We start from the raw sequence: 18,967 nt of genomic DNA, 5'->3' as shown, positions 1-18,967 counted from the left end.
CAAGCCACTTTTTAAGTGAAGATTAAAATCAGTGTTAAACTTAGTGCTAACTTATATCTTTTTTTTTTTTTTTTTTTTTTTTGCATTGTTCTTGTAGTAAGCTCTTATGAAGAAAACTAGTTTTATTCCATTTGAAAGGTGAAAGAAGTTAGCTTTATTTATTAAATTTTTAAATTAATAGAACTACATCACATTCGGCTTGAAGTTTATCTTAATTTTTATAATTCACCTAGGCCTATCGTAACGTTCACTATTTTTCGATATTCGAAGAGATGAAAATATTTGTTTCATTTTTACTCCTCCTGGCTCTAATGAGAAAAAGCTCAGAGAAATAGAAGTAAGAGGAAATGTTGACACAAAACAAACTGGGAGATTATTTGGCAGCTGGGAAGGGGTTATTAAAACGAGAAAACAGGAGTGAAGGTTGGTAGCACAACCACATGTTCAAAAAATACCAGAGGTCAACTCTGGCTGGCCGCACTTCCTGTGCTGATCCTTCATATGAAATTATTAGGTCTGTAAGGCATATATGAGAATCATAGTGTGTGTATAACCAATTGTCTTCATTTCCTGAAGCCCATTTGCCACCTTCATGCTTGAACCTTGTATTTGTCTCTCTTCTCGCATATTTGTCTTTCTTATCAGGATTTATAGTCTGCCTTATAGGTATTACTGTGTCCTGCCATTGTGTGTGTGAATGAAAGTTAATTACACTGTTTTCCTGTGTACTGATGATTGCCAGTATCAGTGATAGTGGGGTGGGATTTGTTGTATTAGTTTGTACTAAATTCTGAATGGAGTTAATTTAACACAGAGATAATAATGTCTTGTCAAAGTGTTAACTTTGATATTATTAGTTGATTAATGAAACGTGATGTGAGATGCTTGCATGGATAAGCATGTCGCTGGTGTAGTGCAACGGGTGGCACCGGTGACGGTACTGTTTTGGTGATTGTTGGTTCCCTTTTGTCACGGTTTTCTGAAGACTCCGAGGAACTAGACCCTGGAGGAAGCGGAGGCAGCAGTGAGCAGTGCAGTGGGAGTGAGGGCAACAAAGAGAACAGCCCTCAGGCGAGTAGCAAGGGAGTCCTCCTCAGCAGACGTCAGAAGAAGAACCGCATCCGTCGCGACGACAGTTCTCCAGTGTCCAATCAGAATGGATCCACCAACATGAAGAAGAACAAGACGAGGCCTCGACGATCGGATGGTAACCGGCGCCACAACGCCAATGCCCCTGCGCTACGCCAGCACGCCAAGCTGAACCTTACTGATAGTGACCTGTCGGTGTTTCTCCGCCAGTACATCTTGAGTCCTGACCAGCTGCTGGGGCTGGGATATCCTGTCGAAAGTTCCTTATATCCTGGCAGAGCCATAATCTACAAGGATCCTGGCACCCAGAACCAGACCAATCACACCCGTCCACACCCATTAACTACTTCATCACATTTTGATGTGAATGCTCAGGAGTTTGTGCCTATGAGTGCCAAGCAACCGAAGGCATCGCCATGCTTCTACAGCCCCCAGGGGATGTACATCTCAAATCTAGTGGAGAATGGACACGCTGGGAAAGATTACAACCCCATCGAGATAGTTTGGAATGCCGATCGAGAGGTAAAACAAGAAGACCACGAGAACAACAACATTTTGATCTCCTCGTATTGTAATGACAGCCACAAGCAAAATGGCTGCAAAGAGGGGTTCTGCAAAGGCACTGAGAAGATTCCAACGGATTCCTTTCTGGATTCCGATTCAAAGAGGTCTGGTGTGATGCTTCAGAAGACTGAAGATGGAAAACCGGAGCTGAAGAGTCCTCTGAAAAGCAAGGCCCAGCAAGAGCAACAGTTGATAGGTAGTGATGAAAGAAAGTGTGTGCGATGTGGTCGCGGGTTTTTCGTGACTACAGACGAGTACCTGACTCAAGAACAATGTCTGTATCACTGGGGGAAGCTGCAGAAAGTGGTTGGGCCCGGGCCCAGCAGCAAAGGGGGTGGAATGACTGTTCGTACAGAATACAGCTGCTGCCACGGTAAGCCCAGTACGCGGGGCTGTACCACCGGAAAGTTACACGTGTGGAATGGTGTTAGTCCCGGGATTAATGGGCCGTTTGATGGTTATGTGCGCACTAGGCTTCGCAAGACTCCGCCGCCTGATGGAAACTTCGGAGTGTATGCATTAGACTGTGAGATGTGCTTCACTACGCGTGGTCTGGAGCTCACCAAAGTGACTGTGGTGGCTGCAGACGGACGTCTCGTGTACGACTGTCTCGTGAGGCCGGAGAACTATATAATCGACTACAACACTAGGTTCTCTGGAATCACGGCTCGCGATCTCAGTAAACGTGCCACAAAGACATTAAGGGATGTTCAGAATGATCTGATGGGCTTCATAAACGCGGACACCATCCTCGTGGGCCACGGGTTGGAGAATGACCTCCGTGCCTTGCGAATTATTCACGGTACAGTGATCGACACGTCTGTCGTATTCCCTCACTTCTATGGCCTTCCATATCGCCGTTCACTCAAGTCTTTGGTCGGTTGTTTCCTCAAGAGGACGATCCAGGAAGACTCCTCAGGACACGATAGCTTTGAGGATGCGCGTGCTTGTATTGAACTGATGTTGTGGAGGGTCAGGCAGGACTTCCGCACAATTCTAGAAAACAGGCCGCCACATTCACAGTGAAGTATTTCGACCTGCTTTAATTATTTATTAGTCTCGAAACAGTGAGTTAGTTGGCTTCTTTTTGAGCCTCGAACTAAATACAATATGACTTGAGTTGGTCCCTGAAGGAGACTCTCATGTACTTAGGCTGAGTTTGCTGTGCATTGGTGGTTGCAGTGTGTAGGAATATATATATTTGTTCTTTTTGCAACATAAAAATACTCATATTCTACATATATGGCAGCTAATGAAAAAAAGATCTGCGGTAGTTTAAAATTACAATATTTTGACTCTTCACTGCACGAGTATATGATTCCTATTCTTGCATAGTTTGAATAACAGAATTTGCCTTTGTGCTTGTTGAGACGGATAAAATATGCTAGTCATAATGTTGTACTTTTCCTTATACAGGGATGTAATTGAGTGACATTGGTAAAAGCAAAGTGTTAGTTCTGTTTAATGTACCTGTTCTTTTGGTTTTGGGCTAGTTCTCAAAATGAAAAGAGTAAATATTAACTGGGTTAAGCAAAAGTTCTGCATTCGCCAATATGGTCGCATTGTTAGAAGTAAAGTCAGTGTTTTTCAACCTTTTGTTAATTAATGAAATACTTGTTAATGATGATAGAATATTTGCAAAATATCATACACGTGTATGCACACAACCTCTTAAATATTATTCCATGCAGTCTGTAGAGGTAATATTTTATTTATTCTGATGACAATTGTAAGCATTGGTATCCAGTGCTGTCATGGTAATTATTTTCTTGGCCATACGCCCCACCCCTTGTTTTCTCCCTTGAAATATATTTTACTCTCCTCTCTCTATCTCTCCGACTGTCATTTAATGATTTTTTTAATATCAAAGAAGAAATAAAGAAATTGTTTTGCTTTACAGTTTAATTGTACAAGTTTGATTTAAAGAATACACCATGTAGCACCACCGTAGATGCACACTTGTCTCGATGAATCTTGAAGAGTGTATTTGCAGCACTTCTTGTTTTTCAACTGTTATTTTATTTAAGTCTGGATTCCAGTGCTGCAGAGGTGGACAATTATAGTTTATGAACATCAAACAAAATACATTAGGAACAGCAAGAGATGATCTAAGATCTGTACAGATTTCCACATACAAAACTTAGGCACCCATATGCCGTATGGCTCCATACAGACAAAATTTTTCTTTTCCCCATATGATGTATGGGCCTGCATTGCCTCCATGACAGCACTGTTTGTATCTACATTAATCAAACGCAGGACACCTGGTTTTATTTGAATGTTTCTCTAATATCTGTTTTTCATTTGATTTACTGTTACCAGTGAAAATTTATAAATCTGACTGAAATTAAGCACATGTTTTAATTTAGTTTCTGGTACACTGTAGGTACAGTAGAACCTCTATTATCCGTGGTAATTAAGGGGATGGACTGAATGGTTAATCGAAAAAATCGGATAATCCGTGCAATGAAAGATTTCGTAATTTCCTCCATGGTCTTGTGTTTAACTTGCTAGGTAGTGGATCAGAAGTTTACTAATTTAAGTCTGGTTGTCAACGACGGGTTTTTAAGGGATAAGGAAGTCCTTTGTAAGGACTGTCTCAGGAAATATAGGTCTAAAGGAGGTCTCATATTGTAGATTTACATATTTTTTTTACACTTTATCCTTGTTTTTTTTATTAAATCGCGCAGTTGTAACTCCAGTCTCGTATTCTGATGCGAGATGAACCACAGTTTCCCTTTCTCAAACCATTCAATTATTTCCATTTTTCTCGATACTTAGCACAACACGTTTTCTGTTAACATCCGTGGAAGACATTTTTATATAGTCCTACAAGTTATATTATAGAACGGCAATTCAAACAGTAGACAATGCTGTGTAACGATAAAGGCTTGTAATAACACTCTCTAGCAAAAACATATGTAGATCCTACTAATATGATGTACAAAACAGATCTTCATATAAGTTATTTATTTCTGATGAAAAAAATAGCGAGAAATACAGTCGGATAATCTGCCAATCGGTTAATAGAGTGACAGATAATTGGGGTTCTACTATATAGATATTCCACAGACCCTGGTTGAAAAACACTGCATTGCACTCTAAAAATCTTCTTATTCCCAATAATAATACTATTTTTTCTTCATTACTTCATTACACATATAAAGGGCTGTGACTTTTTTCTGGTCCTGAGTTTGGAGCAATTTTATACAGAAAAAAAAATACGTAACTATTTTGCACTCTGGATAAACTATTCCCATGAAGAAGGCGGCCTTTTCATTTTTATTAATGATTTCATTTGGTACCAAATTCTGTTTTTAATCATAACATTTAATTATGAATATATCAGTTTCCATCTTTCCCTTCATTTTGTAGTAAGTACTTCAACTGAAGGTTTTATTCTTTTTTGTGAAGTGAAATTAGTTGGTTATTTACCAATGAGCAGTTTTGTTCCTGTAATATAGTCTACAGCTTTGTGATTTTAAACTTTTAATGGCCATCTTCAGTATTTTAGCATCATTATTTTTTAAATATCTTATTTGTTCACCAGATCTCCCATATTTTTTCCATACAACATTTTTCCTTTTGATTTGTTCTAGAATGCTATTCGTACCTTGTTCATTGATATGTTTTGTTCCCTGGTGATTTAGGTTCCTTGATATTAATGATAAAGGCATTTTTTATTAATTCATTAGATTTCTAACAATAAAAATGTTTTGTGGAAAAACTGGAGGAGATTAGTTAGGCTTCATTCCAAATTTATACTTTTCGATGTTTTCAGAGAAAATTAGAGCATTCCGCATGGAATATACAGGGTGTCCGGGACAAAATTTACCAATAAGAAAGTTTAATAACTCACCAAATAATTGATGGATGAAAATGCTGTTTGCGGGAATTGACAAAGGGACTTCCAAAGTTTCGAATGACCACTAATAAATTTCTATGTGTGCACCTCTTGTAGCACGACAGATGTCCAGGCGATATTCAAGTTCTTGCCATGTGTTTCGTAACATCTCTGGAGTGACAGTTGCACAAGCAGCGACAATTCTCCGACGCAGATCCTCCAAATCTGCCACTACAGTCTTGTACACAATATCTTTATGTATCCCCAATTATGCCTGTTGACGATCCCACAGACGTGGAAGGTGGACCCATCACTAAACACGACCTTCTGCAGATATCCATTTTCAATATCAATTTTCAACAACATGTCACTAGCGAAATCATATCGTGCAGGCAAGTCGTTTGGTTTCAACTTTTGAACCAATTGAATCTTGTATGCTTTCTATGCCAAGTTGTTATTGTGTGCCTATCTGGTGGTTGCTTCTCAGGCCATTGTTGTCTAAATCTTCTCTCCACTATCTTCGGATACTTGAATTTGGCAAGCCAATAGCAGCATTGAACTTTTTGTTGCACTGTGAACGCCATTTTAATTACAGCTATGTCAACAATGACCAAATGTTGCCAACATCACACATAAAACTTAAAATGTCAGTCTTTCATTCACTGCAAATTTCATTTTCCTATCTCCATTATTACGCGAGTTATTAAACTTTCTTATTGGTAAATTTTGTCCCGGACACAGTGTATATCATTCGAAACCATTTTAAAGTATTATTTTAATCGTTTTATAGTAATTTTATTTTAAGTTTTAACTTTACATTTTTACCATTTGAGCTATAAAATGATTACTTCCATTTTAAACCATGATACTAGAAGCTGAAGAGACTTCAATAAATAGCATGTACCTAGTCCACAAGCTGTGAGATTTATATAACTACTTATCTGATAGAAGGAAATGAAGTTGTGTAGTGTGCACAACATTAGATCACTGCCACGTGCCTGCTGCTTCCACTGCCACAGCAATAGCCACTAGAACTGACGTGTGAATGTGATGACGACTTGATGTAGTGAAGCAAATGGAAGGCTTAGGAAGTATGTTTTTGAATATATTTATTTGAAGTGTTTGTTGTACTCGGCCACTGTGATGGTGTTCATTCCTTGATTGTGATTCATTTACAAATTGTAATTCTTTTTTAAAACTGGGCTTCAGGAGTTCCTGGTAAAATGTGTGTGTGATCTTATCAGTGAAAAACTTCGGAATTGCAAGGACAGTGGAAAGCTATCTTCAGTTTCAATCTTCAAGTGAAGGTGTTTATTTTTTTTTTTTAATTTGTACAAGTTAAGATGGGGTAAAGAACTTGGTTGGATTACAAGATGACTTCTGGCTGCAAAGACTTCAGGTTTGGCAGTAGCAGTTGTGATATTTATTATGTATAATTCAGTATTATTGTTAGTTTTAATACTTTTTTCACGCCCAAAATTAAAAATAGTCATAATGATTTGGAAATATACTTAAACTTACAACTACTGAGTACTATTCATGTGAGAATGTTTTTTATAAACTGAATCATGAATAATCTGAAAACTTGATCTTCATTGTCACATTAAGAGGAATAATATGTGATCGGACGTCAGTTTTGTTAGAATATCAGTTGTGAAATTGTATTTGATTGTCATTAAACCTACATGTCAACATTGCTAACCTGTAACACGAGTGACCAATTAGAAGCTGTTAATTATATTACTTTGTTGTGTCTTAGCTCCCATTTTATTTCCACGTTACTTTTTTCTAAATTGTTACTAAAATTATTGATTTTTAGTCCTTGTTGAAAGGTGTTTTACGTTACTTTTCATACTGATTTACAGACTCAGAAATCTGGACTTGAAACCTTTACAGAATGGTTTATAGATAAGTTTTTAAGTGTTGTCTCCATAACATGTGTTTTAATGGGACATTCTAATTCACACACTAGTTTAATGGTATATGTAATTTTACACATAAAAATGGATTCTTTGACAGCATTTTGATTGGTTTCTCATTTCTTTCATCTCCTTGATGGAAAGAGTGAAAGTTACTATTAGAATAGCACAATATTTGACCTGGAGTGTTCATTTGATCGTATTCTGGATTTGAATTTATATTTGAAGCACTTGAAGTGCATATTCCTTGAAATACTCTAATAGAAACTCAGATAGTTGTAAAGAAATTAAAATCATAAAAGTTCAGGTATTATTGTTATTAATGTTTCATAATATGAATATATATTATGATACAATTTCTTACAAAATGGCCAAAGTTTATAGATAGTTATGGTGTGGACTTCTACAGCATTAGCTGCAATGATAAACTTTGACCTGAAGGTACAGACATCAGCACATGTCATTTTGTGTAACCTCCATAGAACCACCAAAACAGGTGTTTCGTTTATTGACAGGTTTATGGTTTATAACAAATACTTGAGTGTCTTTATTCCGTGTACTGGATAGTATTCATGTATTGTGTTGATGTATTACTGTGTTACTTTATGTATTTTTATAGCAAGAGCATATAATAAGTGCATTTCTTGTATTTGTCTCTTTTTTTTATCTTCACAGTAAGTTAAATTAAGTGGACATTGAATTATTTAAGATAAAGCCTACTTTTCCAATACTTGTTGCTAAAATTTGGTTTCAAAAGAATACATTATCTGTAGTATATTATCTATGTTCACTCAGTAAGAATTCATCATAATGCTTTCAAGGTCTTAAAGTCATTTTATTGAAATAAGTGTGTTAATACAAAGTCCATACTTGTAAGAACTTTCAGAGTAATATTTTCAGACCATTAAGTAATTTTAAACCTCACATGTCCCTTCCTGGCTTCCTTCAGAATAAAGTATAAAGAAAAGCACATCGCTGTTATGTTAAAAGATAAATAAAGAATGTTCTCATTTTTCAAATACCAGCAGATTCTACCAGGGCAGTCACTGAAGTGCAATTATGATCTGGTGTGTAGTACCGAATGTAAAAATTAATTGGGTGGGATTATCCATTCATAAAAATGATTTTCTTGAATAGTGATAGATAATGCAGTTATTCTTTGAAGCAAAATGCATGCAGTCATTCTTTACTGCTATTTGTAGTTTTGTACTATTGAACATGGTGTCTGTTGCATAGTTCTCCGCATACCTTGATCTTGATTCAGTGTTATTATAGACCTTTATCTTACTGGAGAAGTCTGAAGAAATGTAGATGAAGTAAAGAAAGTGGGAACGAATAATGCACACATTTCCCCAGCCACTGAATCAGAAACTTTAGCATTTTTTCATACATGTTCGAACACACAAGCACAACAAAACAATCATAGGCAGATATTACCAGAAAATAACAGTCAAATTAAGTCAATCAACTTTTTTTTTTCTTTTTCAAGGATAAGTTGTAGCCCTGTTCCATGCCCATTAATTCCTCCTGATTTCTCTTCTTACACTTCTTCTACTTTCAAATCTGAATGGATTCTTTCACCATCCATTCTGCCTTAATGTTCTTACCGCACATTCCTGTAATCAGATAATTCGCTTGTTTATATTAAAATGTTCAGATTTTTCCGTGTGTCAGGGCTTCTTTTCTTGATCATGGATAGGTACTGCTGCAGCGGAACAGATATTTCATTTTCACAGTTTCCAGTTTTTTTTTCTTGTCTGTTTCATGGCCCAGATTTCAAAACCATGCAGTAATATTGGGACAGCTTGTTTTAAATTTATTTTTTTTAACTATCCAACAAATGTTTGTAAAAGGTGTTATGATGTTCACTTCTGCATTTCTTCAGTATGAAATGTGACATTCTGCATTTATTGACAGCATTCAGTTGTTTGAAAATTAGAAAATGTATTATTTTTAATGTGGATACATTTTTGGCCTTTAAATGCCATTACTGAGAATTTATTTATCGAAATATTTGTGTTAGGGCTTCTTTTCTTGATCGTGGATAGGTACCTACTGCTGCAGCAGAACAGATATTTCATTTTCACAGTTTACAGTTTTTTCCTTGTCTGTTTCATGACCCAAATTTCAAAACCATGCAGTAATATTGGGACAGCTTGTTTTAAATTTCTTTTTTTTTAACTACCCAACAAATGTTTGTAAAAGGTGTTATGATCACGTCTGCATTTCTTCAGTATGAAATGTGACAGTCTACATTTATTGAAAGCATTCAGTTGTTTGAAAATTAGAAAATTTATTATTTTTAATGTGGAATATTTTGGGCCTTTAAATGCCATTACTGAGAATTTATTTATCGAAATGTTTAAATTATAGTCTTGTGTTACCTTTCATTGTAAGTATGTTGCTTTTTGTAAACTGTTTTCCTTTTTTGCTATGATAACTTGATTATTTTTAAAATTTGAAAAGACATAATTTTGTCGTCTCTATGAACAAATTAGCATCTAAACATTTGTCATTCTCTTATAGTTTAGTCCAAATAAAAATACAGGTGCCTCACTGTCAGATAGTTCAGTAAAAATTCCTTCCCTTTGCCTCCCTTCCCCAGTTATCCTTTCTGTGTAAACTGTGAATCGCACATACAGGGTGACTTGATATTTCTTTGTGTTTTAATGTGGCCTACATTTTCCAAGTACATTAATGAATGGTTTCTCGTATTGATACTATAAAAAGAGCTTATGAAGGATTTATGGAAAAAACATACCAAGTGAAGAGATTTTGAGCAATAAACACATTCCTTAAATAGCTCTGCTACAAATAAATTCTTTCAGCAAAGTAGTAAAGTAATTTCTCAGCAGCAATACAAGCAATTAGTCAGAATTCGACAGCATCTTCTAGACTTCTTTAAACTTTTCACTCGTTGAAAATCCTGTTACAACTGAACAAAGACGTTACATTCCAGTGGATCCATGCACGTTGTGGGATCAGTCAAGTGGAACAGAAATTAGGTGGTTATCAAATGCAAAACTTCCTTATGCTCTTCCAAATTGATAATTAAGAACTGCATGGAACAAAAAATCAGATATCTTAATGTCAACAATGAGGAAAAGTAGTGGCAGTGCACCATTAAGTAACAAGTTCCCATCACAGGCTGTGGTCATTGGTTCTCTTCACGTTATATACAGGTCATGACTGCCTTATGGAACATCTACACAGACTATTCATATATTCTTAACCTTGCTGCATTCTGTGCAGTGATCCAATCAACACAATAGATAAAGAACATCTCTCCCAATGTCCAGCTATAAGAAGATAGAAGAGAGCAGCAGTCAACAACTGGCAACATACTATTGGAATGCAAGAAGGCAATTGAGGGAGTCCAGCTTTTGGAGTATTAGACACACACACACATATTTGTCCTATTGCATTCTTTCAAAATTTCAAAAGATTTTTGTGTTAAATCTTCTCATCCACAAAAGTGTAATTTTATATGATATTTCTCATTATTTGTAATTCGTCTGGCTGTGCTATTTTGGGAAGATAGAATTTTATTCATTGTTTCCTCAAGTCAGGCACCAGCTTGTCATCAAGCATGTTGATTGGGCTGCCATCTTGAGTATACAAACTCCTGTCCAAGTATTAACCTCATAACAAAAGTGACCACTTCAACTAGTTACACCAGTTAAGAGAATATTCCTCGTCATTCTTGGCATGGTGGGTTTTGGCCATGATCCTAGATAAGGGACTCTTTACAGGAGTTCATGAGTGGACGGATATGTACTGGATTTTTTTTATTGGCCTGTCGAGTTTAGTCCTGCTGTCTTCTTTTTTTGAGCAGGGCCATCCAGTGCTGAAAATGGTTCTTCACCATAGATGAACGATCTTTAACTATAGTGTTATTACTGTTATTAGCAATAAAACTCTTAGATGACACCTCAGTTGAGCCCTAAGTCAGATGAGGTCTAGTATAGATTAACTCAAAATGAAGATACTGTATTGATCGATTCCAGTATGACCTCAAATATAATAAGAAACCCAAAATTTCAGATGTACTGTATGGAAAAATACAAATATTTTAATATTACGATCTAGACTTGAATGTTTAAGATGAAAAAAATTTACAAATTTAAAGATATTTTAAAGTTTTCAGTTCAGGTCTTCAGCAACATTCTCTTCTGGTTATTACTGTCAGTATTCATTTTCTTCTTTCTTCGTCCTATTGTCTCATTTTCTGAACTGGATTTTTCTTCAAATTGGTTATCCACAAAATGTTGTCCTCGCTGCTACCCATGTCATTAGGAACACAATACTTTTTAGAAACCTCACTCCTAACTCTATACTGTGATGTAATTATCCACTGACAGCAACTGAATTATTAAGTCCCCCCCCCCCCCCCATATTGAGCTCAGAGCATGGTTCCCTTTAAGCATGCTCTACAATGTACATTTCTTTTACAACTGAAAAGAGTTACACTGCTATTACAATTGAGTACTGTTTTTTTTTACACGGCGAAAACATCGTACTACATTTGGACCACCATGGTGTTAGGCCTACCTCTGCCAAAGTCTTTTTTTTTTTTTCTACTGCACTGTGTCAACTACTAAGATGGTGATTGGTGATAGCGAGATGGTATTTGGTGAGATGAGGCCGAGAATTCGCCATAGATTACCTGAAATTCAGCTTATGGTTGGCGAAAAAACCTCGGAAAAGACCCAACCAGATAATCAGTCAAGCGGGAATCGAACCCGCACCCAAGCGCAACTCCAGATCGGCAGGCAAGCACCTTAGCCGACAGACCTATACTTGTGGCTCCCCAAGTCCTTGAACAGGTGGCTTGGATGTTCACTGGCTTTTATGTAGTATTTTTTATTAAACACGAATGTAGACCTGTACAACTTTTTAGCCGTTTATTTGTTCTGGAAGCCTGGCTTAGGACCTGGCAGAGTGAAGGTGATTGGTGGAATGATGAGGGGAAACTGCAGATCTCCCAAAAAAAATCCCCTTGCGCCTGCTTTCTCCACCACAAATTCCTTCATGACCCAGGCGGGTTACCATGGTGGAAGGCAGAGAGACTAACCACTTGACCAAGGCTGAGATTTATGTTACACATAAAAAGACTAAAATTAGTGTTAGGTATAGGTGTTGTGAAAAAAAAACGAATTTTCAAAATTGTACCCCTTCCAAGCAAAAAATATAGAGTACACTTTAGTTGTAGGCTACCTCTTGTGTGCTTGTCACACTTGAGTTAATTTTGTTAAAATATATTTGGATAGATGCAATGATAAATTAAATGCTTGGTAGAAATAGTATTTTAATTACAGTCTAACAATTCTAGTTATGAATTTCTACTATTCTATTCTGCATATAGCTGTCTTTCAGTTGGAAATATATTAATATAAAAATATGGTTTACACTAAAACAGTTATAGTTTTTGCTACATCATTCTCCTATATTGGAGAGGAAGGAAGTTAATGGCTTTATTGTCAAGAACTTAGCATTGGCTAACAGCAATAATATTAATAAATCAAAATGTGCAGATTACACTTAAGATTTAGCAAATACGAAAATTAAAACAAAACCCCAAGTCATTCATATTACAGGTTTGTATGGAATACACTGAAACTTTGCTTACACTGTCTGTATGAATTTTATGAAGATTTTTCCATTTAATGAGACATGTATTACACATTGTAACTTCAAATAATCTAGCTTTTATCATATTTATTTGTATTACCAAAGTTTCTTTACAAAAAAAAAAAACATAAACACATTGTGGGGAAAAAAAGGAAATATGCTTTCATTGCCCTCAAGTTTGGTAAAAATTAGCATTGAACAGAAAGGAGAGAAGGTAAGAGCTTACACAAAATGTTTCGTTGCCTACACCAAATGTGCAATATACAGTAAGCCAGTATCAAGTCTTGTAGTGAACATTTTAGTATTTGTGTTCATAATTAAATTGATTGTGTTAAAGTAACATTACCATTGTTGAAGTGTGTTACAAAATTTCAAAAGAAAATGTAAAATTAGAGCCTTGTAACAAATTCAGTCCATACATCTGACTATATACATTTCTCGGAAATTACAAGATTTAATGTTTGCAATGAGAGTCTTGACTCTTCATAATTCAATTTTTTGTTTCTTATTTGTATACAAAATAATTTAATAGATTTAAATGTTAAATTACTTAGTAAAGCAGAATTTTGTAGGTTTGAGGTTTCCTTTGTTTATGTTTAAAAACATACTCTACAACTTTACTCAGTGACACTTGATTTATCTTTATAGTGTTGCACAGACAAAGCTTATCTACTCTGTATTGCTGTCTAAACCGATGTGCTCAAAACAATAAGTTGGGGAGTTTCAAAGAAATGCATCCTGCACCACACAGGTAACTTCTGTCTAGGGTGGGAGCCGATTTCATGAAGGAACAAGCAGTGGCAGATTATAGTGTTTTGCTGATGGAGAATTTATTTACGATTATCTATAGTAGTTACTATGATGGCCTTAAATAGAACAAAGTTATACTATGAAACATTTCATCGCATCAGTGTTAATTTTTTAGTAGGTTATTTTACGACTCTTTATCAACATCTTAGGTTATTAATTTAGCGTCTGAATGAGATGAAGGTGATAATGCCGGTGAAATGAGTCCAAGGTCCAGTACCGAAAATTATCCAGCATTTGCTCATATTGGTTTGAGGGAAAACCCTGGAAAAAACCTCAACCAGGTAACTTGCCCCAACCGGGAATCGAACCCGGGCCACCTGGTTTTGTGGCCAGACTTGCTAGCTGTTACTCCACAGGTGTGGACCGCATTAGTGTTAAGAAATATTAAAAAAGCTAATGCTTGTTGGAAAATAAAACTTATTTAGTGTCGTGAAGTAAGTTACAAATCTTTATGGAATCAATAACCATATGGCATAGATACTTTAAAGTACTATTTACAAAAACAATTCATTTTTACATTCAAACATTTTATATACCTGCTTGAAAATAATATAGCCCAACGTTTCATTCTTCAGTATAAATCCCTAAATTTTTAACCTAAACAAAACGAACAAATTAATTATGTTTATGAATCGTTCACTGACTTGTAAACTCATTAACATAATAATTGTAGCCATGTAGTAATTAGCCTAACATAAAATAGTTTCTGAAAATGTTTAATGGCATCAAAGTGTCATTTTCACTTTATTCTTTCTACTGTCATTTTGTTTCTTTTCCATCGTCATGTTTTCTTCTTCACTTTCTTTTGCGTAGCTTTTGTGGCTAGAAATGATGGATTCAAAATCAGGTGTTATATCGGTTACAGCAGTATACAGTTGTGCAAGAAATAATTTGGAGCTTACCTTCTAATTGTGAATATATAAAATGATTGGCCATGTAATATCGCCTTATATTAGTTTCATAGATTTCATGTATAATTTTAGAACAAATAAAGCATTGGATGTTGCCCTCGTGGTTGCGATAAAAGGTTTCTTCCCACACAGGGATATATTTCCTTTTTCTGGACACTGGTCCAGAAGAACACGCCTTCAACACAGACATTGCTAACAGTAAGCTAAATGCCACCACTGTCTCGAGAAGCATACTCACCCTTCAGTGCACAGAGGGGGTGGAAGGAGGTACGTACTATGTCAATATTACGTAGTATACCCCTTTCTCCTCTTTCCAGCAATTGGTGTTAAAACACCACCCTTTTGAATGCCTCTGTCTAAATCATTTGATGCTTCCAATGGTTATACTGAAACACAATGCCTAATTTTATAAGAATTTTTTGCGGAAATAGAAATTATTAAGAATATTCAAACTCAATATTTAACGTTATGTCGAATTTGAGAGTTGAAAGTATAAAAATTATATGGAAATTGTGAAATATTTTATTATATAACATTAATTATTATTTACATTTCCGGTTTGTAGTTATAGTTATCTTTTAAAAATCTCGATTATTAAAATTAATCACATAAGAATTGTGTAACACCAAGTCACAAGACCTAGATCATAATTAAATTTCGTCATTCTTCTCTTACTAACTTACCGTCACTGAAACTTGGTAGGCTATAGATTATTTTTTTAGTTCGGAGATGTTACATGAAACTGATTTTACTGGCATGCCAAATTTGAATGAGTCTTAAAAATAGAACTGTAAATGAGTATGAATACCACTCATATTCATGTAATACATGTTTGTAATCGGACTTTATTCACGACCATAATATTCATTATTAAAATTGTACTGAATTATTTTTGTTTTTCTATAAATCGTCCATTTTATTAATTTTTAGGACACCTTACTTGATTGAATGATTACTTCATTGCAATATGATGTGATTCATATTGCAGACAGAGGTATAATCTGAAGCATTTTCATGTTCGACTTGGCATGTTTTAGTATCCGGTAAATGAAAAAGTTATAATTGAACTGGTGGTTGACACATTTGCCTGCTGATCTGGAGCTGCACCCGGGCATGGGTTCGAAACCCATTTGAGCTGAGTACCTGGTTGCATGTTTTCCCCAACTAATACAAATGTGAGGTAATGATATGGCGAATCTTTGGCCTCATCTCGCCTAATACCATCTTGCTATCGCAAATTCCATTGATTCTAGTAACCTGTAGTTCATACAGCCTCATTAAATAACCAACAAAAAACGACTTCATTTTGTAGGTTATGTTCTTATTTTCCTGGTTAAATCAGAATTATTGCTATTTAACTTTGTTCAAATGACTTGCTGTGGATTTGAGCCTGGGTATATAATAAGATCAGAGCATTATCATTCTGTGAAAAGGAAGTTACTGTTACAGTCTTTCTCTATTATTAACCCAGAATACATAGTAACATTCTTGTAAGGATGTTTTGTTTGTACAAGAAGAAATATGGTGTTGATAAGGAGGATTAGGTAAAGTATTGTAGTTACAAGTTCACTTGATCCTTTCATCTCATTCTATGTTTAAAGAGCTTTTGTTAATGTTGCAGCAGAACAGCATGTATGCCCTCTTCATGAGGTAATGGTAGTCTTCTAGGAAATACCTGTTCCTTCTACTAACTTTCTACTGTAAAGCAACTAGATTTAGTCCTGGATGTTTTCTCACAGCACTCCCCATTTGAGAAAAAAATATTATACTATAACAGACTTCAATTAACGTATTATGAGTAAGCAATGAAATGTCATTTACCTTCCATTTTCTTCACCGGTCTGAGGACTGGCTACAATGAAGTTATTATAAGCTACTTTTTAAATGTCGAAACTTCAGCAAAATTGGAATTCTTCACCACTTTGTTCATGGTGCAGTCTTCAGGAAGATATGGATCAGAATCATCTTCAGTGATGTTCAGTCCTTGCGTCTAAACCTACTGTTTGTGAGAAATATTGGAGAGCAAGATAGAGATAATGGATTTATTACCAAGAACTCGCAATTAGTTTTTAACTTTTTAAAGCATAATTTTTTTTACATTACATACTTTAATATATGTATATAATATTATATTTGCAATCTATACTTTATATTAGTAATACCATCATTGTTTTCATGTTTATCCTTTGATGAATTCACCCATATTGTTATTCAATTGGCAGGCCTTTTCTGTTATCTTTCTGCCAGCCTATATGAAACATCATGTTTTCTAATATAAAATACATTTTTCTTCTTCTATCTAAATTGTTTTACGGCAAACATGTATTTCGTGTGCTAGTCCACAATGTCTAACCTTCCAATGAGGAACTTCTTATTCTAGACCAGCGTTTTTCAGCCTTTTTCAACATGTGACACACTAATGGTGTAATTTAAAATCCAGTGACTCCCAAGTTGGGGTAGGGGGGATTTTGAGGATTTTAGGACGGAGTGAGGAGTATTATATACAAATACGAGTAAATGAGATAAATGTATATGCATTAATATATAACATAAAATATTTTCAATTTGATATGGATTATTTTTCATTCGACGTAAGAGGGAATGAAAGTATGATGAATGGTGAAAGGCCACATGGGACAAACAAGGTTGAGAAAAGAAACAATAGAACTAAAACACTTTTTTGAATATTATAATAGAAAAGTAAAATTTAGAAAATTATTACAGTGCAATATTGGTGTAATAATTACGGTATTAGGCATAGTTTCTTAATTTGTTATATTAGAAAATATGAAAACATACAATATTATTACAATGTTTTGCCAAGGTATTTAATCTACGATTTTTTTTTGTTAAAAATGAAATATGAAATTTTTTGAGGTTAGTACGATATTCTAATTTACTGATCTGCCAGCCTTAGCTGCGCGTCAGTCATTCTCTTCTCTGCTGCTCGCACACCTACACTGTGTTTCATTAATGTTGACTTGTGCTGCATTCGCTGAAAGTTGACTCATATGGACTCACTTTTTACTACACTTTTCACTTTTATTTTCACAATTTTTCGTACGACAACCTAAGTTACTTTCATTTTCTCAAAGCACACCTGTTGAAAATGGCTGCTTTAGACCCTTATTTAAAATAAAACACTATTCTTATTAGCGCAAGGAATGACGAATTGTTACACTGGCATACAATTAGCTGCTCCTGATCTGGCACCATGCTATTACCATCTCTTTGGTAAACTGAAGGAATCCCTTTGCGGAATGAGGTTTGAAGATGATAACTCCCTCGTGGACGCTGCTAAAGAGTGGCTCAGACATGTTGGTCCAGACTTTTACTGTGCAGGTATACAGGTCCTTGTTCCAAGGTGGCATAAGGCAGTTGAAAAAGACGGGGATTATGTAGAAAAGTGACATTTTGTTCCTAAAGGAGTATCTACATTCTGTGAAAATAGTAAAGCTGTAGGATGCATAATGTAATTTTTAAATAAATGTTGTGCATTACTTTTAAAGTGACCCTCGTAGATAAATATTTAACCATCCCCCTCCAGGGTTACTTTGACATATATCTTACATTATATGGTAGTAGAAACCAGCAGGATGTACTAGCACGAACAATAGCTGAACTGACCTCAATGTTACTGATGATGGAATAGTACTTCCTGGAACATTTATAGTGAATGATTTTTAATTCTCTTTTTATGTGTTGAAATACGATTTGATTGATTTTAACTTAATGTGCGGTATATTCTATGATTGTCGACCTGATTGGCAAGTTGGTGTAGCGCTGGCCTTCTATGCCCAAGGTTGCGGGTTCGATCCCGGGCCAGGTCGAGGGCATTTAAGTGTGCTTAAATGCGACAGGTTCATGTCAGTAGATTTACTGGCATGTAAAAGAACTCCTGCGGGATAAAATTCCAGCACATCCAGCGATGCTGATATAACCTCTGCAGTTGCGAGCATCATTAAATAAAACATAACATTTATTTATTATTATATAATTACATTTGCAAAAGATTGAACCAGACTTCTTCAGTGAGAAGTTCTTAGTTGGCTTGATGTTGGTGGCCCACATTAACAATATTTTGTGGCTCATCCATTTAAATAATTTTAACAGTTGTGCATAATCAACATCCTGTCATTGTATCCTGGCAGTTGGGTAGCTCAATTGGTAGAGCAACTGGCTATGGAGTGGAAGGTCCG

The 18,967-nt window shown here is 35.5% G+C and overlaps 1 protein-coding gene across 4 annotated transcripts in view; it reads left to right on the top strand.

Annotated features, from left to right (window-relative positions):
- Positions 1-18,967, top strand: part of LOC138714827 (transducin beta-like protein 2) — a 75,056-nt gene that overhangs the window by 26,941 nt on the left and 29,148 nt on the right. For 3 of the 4 annotated variants that reach the window (XM_069846999.1, XM_069847000.1, XM_069846998.1), the window contains exon 3: positions 986-8,295. The exons of the other annotated variant lie outside the window; for it this stretch is intronic. In XM_069846999.1, coding sequence (XP_069703100.1) covers positions 986-2,679 — 1,694 coding nt within the window. In that variant the 3' untranslated portion in view covers positions 2,680-8,295. Of the gene's footprint in view, positions 1-985; positions 8,296-18,967 lie in introns of those variants that run through there. 4 annotated transcript variants of the gene reach the window in all.

The sequence above is a fragment of the Periplaneta americana genome, chromosome 15 (genome assembly GCF_040183065.1).
Source record: "Periplaneta americana isolate PAMFEO1 chromosome 15, P.americana_PAMFEO1_priV1, whole genome shotgun sequence".
NCBI classification, from domain to species: domain Eukaryota; kingdom Metazoa; phylum Arthropoda; class Insecta; order Blattodea; family Blattidae; genus Periplaneta; species Periplaneta americana.
This window is presented reverse-complemented; position numbering and strand designations above follow the sequence as displayed.